Below are 12,549 nucleotides of genomic sequence, written 5' to 3'. Positions count from 1 at the left end.
AACATTTTTTTCAAAGTTGAAACAAATCAGCTTAAGGTAAAAAAAAACATTAGTGCCTGTGAATTAAAATACCAGAATTGATTTTGAGAAGTGCTTTTTAGGAAGTTTGGTGTGATCTCTTGAAAGCATGCTGATTTTTTTTTTTATGAAATTAATCTAATGATTCGTTGGTGCTTGGTAGTTAGATTAATTAAGGGATCTTGCTACATTTGTTCTCCTCATGTAATCTGGGAGTGAGTCCAGGACTTTATATGTGGTTCTATTCCATGCATGTAAAAACTACTTACCCTGGTTTCAGACAACTGAATATATTTATATACTACACGATGCACTCGAAAGAGTTAATGATGCTGTGGTTTATCCACTTTTCTGGAGGTTTTCTGCTGGTAAAGCATAGGCGCTGAATTTACAGAAATCAATACACACGTGTCAGAAACCTGAATATTGAAATAACCTTGTACAGCTCAGTAATCACCACGATTCTACGTAACTACACAACATAATGTGTAAATGTAGATCATTCATGACCTACAACATGTAAACATTACTGCACATGTGGGAAGTGGGTCACCAGATTGATACTGATTGCAGTACTTGTTAACCTTTAACTGACCCTTGGTTTATGTAAGACTGCCATTTGATTGTTTGGTGGTATTTGTAGTTATGTGGGTAGGACCTGTTAGTGATACATTTACCAGCCTGTCTAATGTACAGTGGAGGTGCCTTAATCGAGCTTTGTACAAAGTTTAACTCACAGATTCAAAAATCTTTTGGCTTGTTAGTTTACTTAATCAGATTTATTGCACGTTAGGATGAAGAAAAGTGTTATCAGATGTTTCACAGTTGAAGCTTTCTTAGCTGTAACATCAGTGCATGTGAGGTTTATTTTTTCTGAGTCACCGTTTCTACTAAACGTTCAGCTTTCGCTTTCCACTTCCTCTAAACCGCCTGTTCTCGTTGTGGCCAGCAGGTGGCACTGCTGCACCTCATTACCTCCATAAGTTAACACAAGTTGGCAAAGCTTAAAAAAATGAAAGGACTACGCGTCATTCGAGTAGGAGTTACTATAGGTGCACATTCAGAGCCTGAATTAATCAAAAGAAACACAGAAATTCCTACTTCTCTTCAGTTGGAGGAAACAGGAGAAAAAGAAGAAGAAGAAGAAGCAGCGGGATGATGCAACCAGAAGAAATAAGCTGGGAAAAGCAGATTTAAGGCTTGTTTACATTACAAATATGTGTGTGTTAATATATAAACATGGAAACTCGATGGCTCCAAATTGAAAGTGAGTGAACCAAAAATACGTGTAATCAGGTCAGGTTACATAATGGAAAATTAAAATGTGGTGAACGTGTTTTAGCTTAATATTCAAATAAGCTCACATGTCGCTCTCTTGGGTGGGGGGGTGGGGGGGGGGGGTTCCCATTGGGAGTGTGACGTAACGCTGAGGGGATTTCCGCACCGCGAAGCAGCCAATCAGAGCGCAGCTACTCCTATAGACAACAACTGAAGCGAACTACAGACTAATGCTAACACGACACATGGCTTCTAGACGGTTCAGCACCGACTCCCAGGCTCACACAGACTCTTAGCGCTGCCGTGCAGTCTGACGAGCTGCTTTAAATTAAAGAGACACGTTCAGCGGAGGAGACGATTAACATCCGGACTCTTCCGGTTTGGACGAAATTCAAGGACGTGACGGCGGAGTTTAAACTTTATAAGGACTCCTCACATGCGATGAAGGACATGGACATCTTTAATGGCACCTCTGGTAGGTTTTAATCCATGTGTGTGTGTTTGTGGTGGGGGGGGGGTGACATCATCCTCAGGCATGTAATTTATCATTATAGAGGAGACAACGCCCGGTCCCGTGATCCCTGCGCTCCTGTCCAGCTCCCTGCCCCACTTCACCGGTCCATGTCCAGACGGAACCCTTTATGACTTCGGTGAGTGTCTGTCCGACTCTTAAATTCGCTTCACAAAACGCAAAGTCATGCATGTGTGACCTGACACGACCTCATGCAAGTAAGCCATTAGTGCTGTTTGCTTCCTGGTGTTGCAGTAGCCTACATGTCAGTGAGGTTTCAGACTAAACAAGTCAGGCGACTAATCCACAAACTAAACCACGAAACAGGTGTTTCAAATGTTGCATTAAGCTGCGGCTGATCATTCATGTTGTTATTAATTGAAGTGTTCATATTAATTTGTAATAGAAGGCAGTAAAGTTTTTTTTAAGACATAAACACTTCTTCAATTGATTTTCAGTGACTTATAAATCTGCTTTGCTCTCTGCAGGAAAGTACTTATTGAACAGTGTCAGACATGTCAAACCACAGCCGATGGTCCAGATCAGAGTCTCAGGTCTATTTAAAACTGCTGGATACCATAGCGACGGTACCAATGTGAAACTGGCAGAGCTAACAGACATTTATAAACATGAATTATGAAAACACAGGAAACCGTTTGGATGGTTGTGACCACTCAGTTCCTGAACAATACATCTTGTCTCATACAATATATAAACCGCATGACACCTTGTTAAAATTATGTTAGTTTGCAGTTTCACTTCTTATCCTGAAAAAAGTGACTTTATTAGAACGTCTGATTTCATTTCTTTGTTTGTGCAGACCTGCTTGAACAGGTCATCGGGCAGGACAATGAGCGCTCAGGTAGCTCCCTCCCCGGGCCTCCTCCTCCTCCAGCTGCCCTCGTCAGTCCACCCGTTCACAGCCAGAACCACAGGACGCTACAGCAGACATCCAAGCCTCTGCTTGTTCCAAGAGGCACCGCCTGTAAGGTGAGTACAGAGTTGTGTTGTCGTGTAACGGTTTCATACATTGCACAGAATGACTGATGGCTGATCATGTGTTGGTCGAAAAATGTGAGAGTGAGACAGTTGAGGCGGGTGTGACACAGTTTAGTTATAGAGGGACTGATTTCTGAACCTGTGAAATTTTTTCAAAATTAAGCATCTGGGAACCAATGACAGGGATGTAAATATACATAGATAGTAATTACATCATCAATACAGTCAAAATGGCAACAACTGATCTTCTTCCTTATCCTGGGGGAGAGGTAGCAGTGTGAGGGCGCTGAAGCAGGTGAACAGGGAAGCACTGAATGAGTTTAAACAATTTAAAATGTGAGTTCCATAAATGTGAATTAATTCATGCACATAATATGTAATCAATATGTGTTGTCAGGGACATCTTTCATGTTTTGGTTGGTGGGTATGACCACGCTGGATTTTGTGAGCCGTGTAGACACAGACAAACGTTAATATATCATCCAGTTATCTAATCTTTATTACTCCTATTGAAACTCAGAGGAGGAAGCTTTCTCTCTGTTAGGATGAAGGGAATACAATGGCGGCTGCTCCTTTCATGCAAATTGTTTTTTTTCATAGGATTAAATTATGTTTGAATAAAGTGCAAAGCAGCACATGGCTGCAGCAGGGTGATTGTTTTGTTGTTGGAGAGAGCAGCAGTTACCAGAAAGCACGTGGCTTCCCAGCAGCAGCGAGATCGGCAGTGTTGTAACCTGATAAGACTGCACACACAGGTTTCAGTAATAAAGAAGAGCAGCAGAAAACCAGTTTAGCACGCTCATGCTAAGTGATGTGCACAGGCGGTATTGTTCCCCTTTGTGTTTTATATATAGTTTGTTTATAGGTTCTGAGTCTGTGCTGCCTGTGATGGAGGCTGACACACCTCCCCTGCACATTTCACTGAGGGAAGAGGTTGAGAGAAGGGGAGGAGGAAGACGAGGAGTGTAATCTGACTCCAGCTTTCAGTTTGCAGTCCTTTCTGTTTGCTGGCCAAACCCACCGAGGGTGAAAGGTCGCATTCTTCATCCCATGTCTCCTCAGCAATTGGACGATCAGCGTCAGGCTGAGCTGACTTCCTGTTTCCCGTTCGCTGGCTCGGCCTGCCAGGCCTTTATTTAGTTTCGGTGTTTTTACGGCTAACAAGTATTACCAGGCTAACACGCTTGCAGCGCTTTGACATCAGACGTCTGCGGCATGATCTCATGCAGAGGCACCAGCCAGATCTGTGCAGCAGCCGTTTAATGAGCTACAGGAGACTCGGCTTCTTCTTTGTTCCCTGCAGGTTTGAGTATCTGTTACTGAACCCATACTTAACTGTGTTTTGTGAGGCTTTTCTTGTGATACTGTTTGTTTATGTTATGTTGAGGCCAGTCAGCGGTTTGATGAGGCAGAGGTAGTGAATGGGTGAAGATGGAAAGCGTTAAAGGCAAAGAGAAAGAGATAGTAAAAGAAACGGGAACGGAAAAGCTTCTTGGTCTGTGGTGTAACGGAAAAAATAAGACATCAGATGCAAGAGGAGGAGCCAGAGAGCACATGGTTAACTGATAGAAAGCGTATGTATGTAACACAAGCCGTGCAGCAGCAGAGACTGCATGGTTTCACAGCAGCGTCACACCTGAGAGAAGTTTGGCAGTTCGTTCTCACTGTTCTTATAGTCTTTATGTACAAAGCACAGTGCAAAAGAAAACATAATAAAGTATGATTCAAAAAATGTACTGAAAGAATATATTTGTATTATATAAATGTAATCAATTATCTCTTGCATTATATGGCAAAGCATTGTTTTGGCACTCAGAGGCGTCCAGTAAAACTAAAGTTTCCTTCCCCAGGGACTCGCAGCTTGTTTATGCATGTCTTAATTTCAACAAAGCTAATGTAGCTATGCCCAGTTAGATTTCACGATGGCAGTTATAAAATGTTACTGCACAGCTTTCTGATTTATCCGCATATAACTACAACACAGGCAGACTGACCTTTAGAGGCGTCCTCTCTAACTCCCTGTGTTTACAGGAAACTCATTTTCAAGCTAATGGCAGTCTGCAAGTGGCTTCTGGGAACCTTTTTGATTGTTGTTGACCAACTGAAGGTTTTTATTTTAGAGACCGGTGTGTCTTTTGCAGCAAGAGAAGGAAGGTCACCACTAAAGTGAGATGTTGTAACAGTTGCCTAATAATGATAATGGGAAAATCCCAAGACGGGGCATCTAACCAAAAGAGAAATCCTGCTGTCAGCAAACTGTCGCAAAGGGATATTTGTCCGGAGTGTGTTTGTAGTCACCCTAAGCTTGTGGCCTTTGCAGACATCAGGGCATCAAAGGCCCCGAGGATGTTGGACAAGGTTCCCAGACATTGCTTTAATATGTGTAATTTACCACATTGCTGCAAACAAATGCATCACAGAATCTTTATCTTGTTTCTGTCACTGCTGCAGCACTCACCAGACAGAGTGCTGCAGCAGTCTGCACAGAGAAGCTAAACTGCTGCTGTTATCTATTTTTAGTGGGGCTGTCTTTAAATAAGATTTTGTTGTTATTTTTTCCTCCTACAGCCCAACTTCTCTTCGCAGCAGCCGCCTTTCTGCTCTTCCAGAGAGATGGAATCGAACCCAACTGGTTCCTTCAGATGTGGTCGCGGCTCCTCGTGTTCCCTGTCTGCAAAAAGCTCCGTCGGCGTCTCCTCTCAGAACCAGGGCAACAGCGAGATACCGGACCGTATTCTGGAAAAGCCCAAACTCGTGATAGTGGAGGAGCCCAAGGACAGAGGCATGAGATTTCGCTACGAGTGTGAAGGCCGCTCAGCCGGCAGCATCCTGGGGGCTTCCAGCACCGACACCAACAAGACGCAGCCTGCCATAGAGGTACAAATGTGGTTTCACTCCTAGAAGGGGGTTTACTAAGCTGTCAGAGACGGTTAGGAAGGCTTTAACCACAGATGATGTTTAGTTTTCTTTACTTGGACCCCTCCAGCCCACATAAATGGGTGGAGCTGGAAGAATGTGGTTTGTAAGAATCAATTAGAAAGTCCCCACAAATCCCAGCTTGAGTGTGGCCAAACAGAGAAGGTTTATCACCCCCTGCCTACATATTAACACGCCTACATAATCAACCTCACCTCACACGAACTCCTTCACACTTGAAAAGATGTTATCACAGACTGAGCAACTTGAGGTTTAGAAAATGTCAAAATGAGAACATTTAATATGCAGATTTACAGACATGGCAGCAAAGATGAGTTTTTAATCAGTTTGCTGGTTCGGGTTTGTCTGATGTCATGTGCACTGAGAGACTGAGCAGATCAATTGTCATTATCAGACCTGCTCATGCCAAATTTATGAATGACTGTGGGATTCTACCTGCTCATTGTGTCTTCCGTCTTCCTCAGATTCAGGGTCCCATTGACCTCCTAAAAAAGGTCATAGTTACTGTTTCCTTGGTCACCAAGGACCTACCACACCGGCCTCACCCCCACTGCCTTGTGGGTAAAGACTGTCCGAACGGTTCAGGAATCTGCTTGGTCACTATCAATCCTCACAGCAACCGACGTCACAGGTGCGCATCTGTCCGTGTTTGTATCTGTGGTCACGTGATTCATACTTTTAATTTTTGCAATCTGAATGAGGTTTATTTGTTTCAACTCTCAGCTTTGCCAGTCTGGGTATTCAGTGTGTGAGGAGGAAAGAGCTGGACATTTCACTTCAGAAGAGAAGGAGCCAAAATATTGACCCGTTTCATAGTGAGCTGAACACACACACACACACACACACACACACACACACACACACACACATACAGAGCTGCAAGCAGCAGACGTCCTGAGTGATTTTCATGTCCTCTCATCCCTCAGCTGGCCACACAAAGGGAATCGAAGACATAGACATGAACGCGGTGCGTCTGTGTTTTCAGTGTGAGCTCGAATGGAAAGACGGCATGAAGGACTCTCTCAGCCCGGTGGTGTCCACGCCTATTTATGACAAGAGTAAGTAAGATGTGGTCAAAGACCAGCTCGACTAAGAATAAGCAAACACACTTCCTGATTCTCACGCTTTTCTTTTCTTTTCTTTTCTTTTTTTTCAAGAGGCCACGACAACGTCACAGCTGAAGATCAGTGCTCTAAACCAGTACAGAGGATCGTGCACTGGAAGGACAGAGATCTATATGTTATGTGACAAAGTCCAGAAAGGTAAGAGGGAGGTTTTAATGGGAAACTGTTCATGAGCAAACAGCAGTGTGACGTGCCCTCTCTGAGCCACCAAAGTACTATACTCTGTACTATAAATACAATAACACTTTATTGTGTAATCACTGGGGATTTATGACAGGTGGAATTTACACTCTGCTGTCTGTAGCCAGGAGTGTTATTAATGCATCCCACAGAAAGGATTGGAAGGACTGGATTGGACCCCTTTGATAACAATCAGACAGGTTGTTTGCTACAATCAGTGCAACAAACACAAGTGAATGAAAATCAGACTTAGATAAGTAAGATTTGACTTCCAAATACATTTTCATAAAAACGTCCTGTGTCGTTCATGCAGCACTCTGACCACTGTATCCATTTTGAATGTAAATAGCCTCCCTTTCTTCTTAACTTAAGACCAAATGAGGTTCCACAGGCTGGTATGGTCTGCAGTGTTTCTTCATTAAGCTTGAATAACCCTCGTCTGTCTTTGTTTGTTGACTCACAGACGACATAGAGATCATCTTCAGACGAGGCTCTTGGAAGGCTAACGGAGAGTTTGCTCAGACAGACGTGCACCGGCAGATCGCCATCGTATTCAAGACTCCCCCCTACCAGGACCAGGACATCAACGAGGAGGTGAAAGTCAACATGATCCTGCGTCGCATCTCAGACCAGATGGAAAGCGAGCCGGTTACCTTCACGTACCTACCGCACAACAGAGGTCAGTCAGAACTAACTGCTGGACTGTAACATTATAGAGGAGATACAGCTGATGTGTTGAATTAACAGGAAATACATCTGAACTGTTTTGATTTTAGATCCATATGATGTGAAGCGGAAAAGGAAGATGAAATCAGACATTGGTTTCACAGAGAAATCCTGCGCAACAGGTCAGTTTGACACCTTTCCTGAGTAATTAGAAGTCGTAAACGGATTAAAGAAGACGATCACCTTTTGTAGGAAAAATGATTTAAGCTAAAGAAAAATCTGGCCGAACGTTAAGACCAGAGGCGACAATTCATCTATCCTCCTGTTTGCCAACATGAAATTATCTTTCCACTGGTATCAAAGGCCCATTGTTCATACTCACAGGCATGAGTTACTGAGAAATGGAACAGAGCCATTGTTACTCTGATATAACGAGCTGTGAAAGCAGCCCTGCTAGAAAAAAAGATAATCTTAGATTTCTATCAGCTGCAGTCCTACCATATGATAGCATGTCACATGACCCTAAGGTCACATGACGACATTTTGGCTAAATATACAGAAATGTGAATGAAGAAGTCAAACATCCACAGTTTGCATGACACGTGTTGTATGTATGATGATTTTATACAGTAGGTCATGTTTTATTTTTTTGTGAGGTTTCTGAGGTGTCAGCTCAGCTGTGGTTCAGAGTGCTTTTATTATTTAGCGTATTCTGCTGCTATAATCACATGTTGATCTATGTGTTGGAACAGAGAGCGCACCTGTACCTGAGCAGGATTACCAGTTTCAGATGGAAACTCAGAGCATGATGTCTACAGACGAGAGGCCGTGCGTGGCCCAGCCCGGAGCCCCGGCTTTACCGGACACGCATTATATGGACTCACACCCTGCCATAGATGAGTCGGCCATCATTAGTGAGCTGCTACAATCACCTGAATTTCTGAACATTCTCTCCAACGCCTCTTCCATGTCCTGTGGCTTCGAACTGACGACCAACACCGCCTCCAGCTTTGCCAACATGGACATTAACTTCAACCCAAACTTTGAAGTGTACCAGCAGCAGGACTTTTCCCAATACAGCGACGTGCAGTTCAACATGCTCGTCAATGAGAACCAGAACCAGCAGCCAGAGCCACAGGAGAGCATGGTTCAGGTGAAAACAGAAGAAGAGCAGGAGCTATGAGGATGGGAGAGTTAGGAGCACGTAGCACACTTAAGAAATGTATCTATCCTCTTCTGACGATTTGCTTGCCAAGATGCCACTGTGTCTGTCTGTACAGCTCAAATGAGGCCACAGCTTGGAGATTGTTAGCTTAGCATTAAGACTGAAAATAGGTGGAAACAATTAGCACAAATTTAGCAGTTTGTCACCGCAAACCAAGCAGCCACTTCTGTTGCAGTGGTAAAAGCTGCAGTTCTTAAAGTGGACACTCGAGGCAGTTTCCAAAAGTGAGCCATGTTTAGCGGACCTCCATGCTTAGGATTTTAACTTAATAATCATGTTTACAGCCTGCTTCTAAATGTATAAATAATGTGGTTGTAGTCTCAGATCAGCCGCTGCTGGCACCACATTCACCTTCCTATAGGTCACAGAGGGTTTTTCCATCTTTTTTTACAGTCTGTGCTGCAGACTGACCTAGGCTAGCTGTTTCCTGCTGTTTCTGGTGTTTGTATTTATCATACAGGCATGAGATTGGTATCAATCTTAGAATAAGTGTCCCAAAACAAAGCAGAAACAGTTCCTCTGCCTGAATGAACCTGTGATCTGAGAGCCTTGCTGGTCAAGGCTCTAGCAAACAGAAGCAAGTTTTCATGTTTCCAAATATTTCCCATAAATGCTGCAAGCATTAAATAGATGAGAATTTTTACAGTCAGCACAGAGCTTGAAAAGAGAACTCCTAAACTTCTCTATTTAACCCAGGAACATCAGAAAAACATCCACAAATGAATCTGCATTGTAGTAAATCATTGGTGAGGTAGATGTGAAGCATGTAATGTTTGTGTAAAGTTTGTTTTTGTTGCTTTGTAGAGATTCTAGGAAACAAACCAGCGTAAAATGTGCTTTTAAGTGCAGCAGTTGTTCCCGTTTGTCGTTGTTCTCTGTTGTTGTCACACCGTCGTTCTCGTTTAATATTTAATCTGCTTGAATATAATAGAAACCACTCCTCTGTATTCATTGCTCTCTGTGTGTGTGTCTCAGTTGTTTGTGTGCTTAGCATTCAGATTTTGACTTCATCACGTGTCGAACTCCGCCCCCGTGCTGTTGAGAGAAAAAGTCATAAATAAAAAGTCTCCTATGTTTGTTGTGTCATTACTTTTGACGTAACCAAGAGAAGATGAAAAATTAGGAAGAATATTATTATTATGAATGATGATTGTTTCCTTCACAACTTTAAATATCACTAGTGTCACAAGAGAATCTTGAATAGTAGAAAACTAGTTTGTCAAGATATTAGAATAAAACGTCCTCTGTTCATTGTGTCAAATACAGAAGAGGATTAAGGCCACTGATAAAAAAAAAAGGTCATGGCTTTATTCTCAGAATTCCGAGACCTTTCTGACCTTTTTTTTCAGACACCCTGAGGTGTGTTTAGTCAGTGTATTGACCTCATAGAAGCAACAATGCTGTTGTATTCTCTAAAGCATGGCTGTCACATATTACAGCAATCTGGGCTGCTCTATTTCTGCTTTCCTTGTTGTGTGGTCTCTGAGTCAGCCTGTCTTTTGTAAGGCTGTGTGGTTTACACAGAAACTTGTAGATTGAGACAGATTGGAAAATAAATACCTCATGGCTTAAAAAAAAGTGATTTGAGAAATCATGATTATTAATATATCCACTTATTTTAGGATAAAACCGTAAAGGTGATGTCCCGCAGGCTGTGCATCCGTGTACACACTTTTTGTGATACGTGGCATTGTCTGCCTGTCTATCCATCTATCAGCTGATAGTGGGTCAGTCTCTACCTCATTTCTCATCACTTTGTGTCATCACATTTTCTATGCTCTCACAGCTACATACACCAGTATTTACAGAGCAGTCAGAATAATGGTGGTGGTTTGGTTTTTTCATGGACTGGGAGCAGGTGTTATCGTGTCTGTCTCGCCGTCACTGCTGACTTGAAGTGAGTAGACATCCTGGGAAACTCCACACTGGGCTGCTTTCCAAGATCTTTGATCAGTTTCACACACACACACACACACACATACACACACACACACACACACACACAACACTTTATTTCCTGTATAATGGTACCAGCACACCCGGCCACTGACACCTGTCTGGACATTTCCACACTATCATTCCTAATATATGATCATCCTCCATTACAGGGGACTAAAGTGGTCTTTTACAAGATCATAAAGTGTATGTTTAAGTGTGTGTTGCATCTTTGTTCCTCTAACTGACCTCAATTGTTAGCCTTTTGAGAAGAATAAGACTTCAGTCCCTGTTCAGACAGCACACAATCAAACTGTGGTGCTTTGGGGGTGTTTGTGTGTGTGTGTGTGTGTGTGTGTGGAGACTGTGGGGAATACTGAGCGGCAGCCTGTGAGTCATGTGTGGTGGAAAGAATTAGACAAAAGAATTAGACAAAAATCAAGATCATTCAAGACCCTTAACTGTCACACTGTCTCTGTTTGCTCACTCACACACATTTTGGTAAATCAAGGACGGCTGCGTTGACAACTAGGAGGGCACAACAGATAAAATGTCATGTGTATTACATAATTATATGGCAATATGGACATATCTTACACAGAGGGTGCCCTTTTTAATGTGAAAGGTGATGTGACTGTGTGTGTGGAGTACATAATTCAGTATTAATAATAACCAATAAACCTGAGTCAATATAATGTTTAGATTTGATTCATATGTGATATTTTATTACAATCATTGGGTGACAGCTCAGTTATTTGTGTTATGTAAACAGCTGCTACAACTGCTGTAAAGTTTATAGCAAACAAAGCAAACATTGTTAATAATGCTTCATTATTCCCAAAATTCATCCTCTGGGGACCATGATCCTGCCAGTAATGATACAGCCGACAGTTAATATTTCACCATAATAAATTTTCATTTGGCCCGTTAGAGCAGAAAGAGGTAGTAAGCACTTACAGTTATATTTAGTGCTGACAAACTGGAATAGGAAGTTGTCTGTAAGATGATATTTCATGGTTACCTACCACACAAGCAGGTCTGATTAAACACTCATTCACCTATGTAGCTTGCTGCTGGGTGAGAAAGGTCAAAAGCCTTCAACTTTAAACCCTTATATAGTTTGAATGGAGTGAAGATGAACCTGACAGATGCTCCTCCGTAACACCAAAAAAGGGAAGACTGTCCTATTTCGGCACTGGCTGCCTCAGTATCAGTGTTTGTTTTTATTACTTTACAAACCATGTGCACACTACCAGAGGGTAATTCCACACAGATGCTGTGTCTATATAAGGAGTTCACTATTCTGTTTACAGGTACCAGGTATCCCGTTTGTTGCCTGGTTACAACACCCACGGGAGTCCCCACAACAGAAGGGACTCGCCAACTCACCACAACAGCAGGCTCTAACCACACAGCAGCACAGCTCTGCTGCAGCCGGCTCCAGGATGCTGAAAGTGAAACTTTCTGTTGTTTTCATTAAACTACAACTCACACACCAAACAAGGACCTTTGCTGCATCACTGATGTCATTTTCTAACAAAGAAAATGACACCGGGAGACGGGAAAATGACAAATAAATTGAAGCATGGACACATAAATATGTGCTGTTTGATAGCAGACATGTCATTATTTAATTTAATGGATGGTCACCTATTATTAACAGGAACCTGTACCAT

The 12,549-nt window shown here is 42.5% G+C and overlaps 1 protein-coding gene across 1 annotated transcript; it reads left to right on the top strand.

Annotated features, from left to right (window-relative positions):
• Positions 1-1,463: 1,463 nt before the first annotated feature.
• On the top strand, positions 1,464-10,014 carry relb (v-rel avian reticuloendotheliosis viral oncogene homolog B). Its single transcript, XM_028420328.1, has 11 exons — positions 1,464-1,771; positions 1,851-1,946; positions 2,628-2,797; positions 5,375-5,683; positions 6,208-6,374; positions 6,467-6,558; positions 6,670-6,801; positions 6,901-7,005; positions 7,511-7,726; positions 7,824-7,895; positions 8,466-10,014. Exons 1-11 carry the CDS (start codon positions 1,738-1,740, stop codon positions 8,894-8,896), a joined length of 1,824 nt encoding a protein of 607 aa, XP_028276129.1. The 5' UTR covers positions 1,464-1,737; the 3' UTR covers positions 8,897-10,014.
• Positions 10,015-12,549: the final 2,535 nt, after the last annotated feature.

This window comes from Parambassis ranga, chromosome 13, assembly GCF_900634625.1.
Source record: "Parambassis ranga chromosome 13, fParRan2.1, whole genome shotgun sequence".
Classification (NCBI taxonomy): Eukaryota; Metazoa; Chordata; class Actinopteri; family Ambassidae; genus Parambassis; species Parambassis ranga.
The sequence above is the reverse complement of the archived record's forward strand: the minus strand, read 5'-3'. Positions and strand labels throughout refer to the sequence as shown.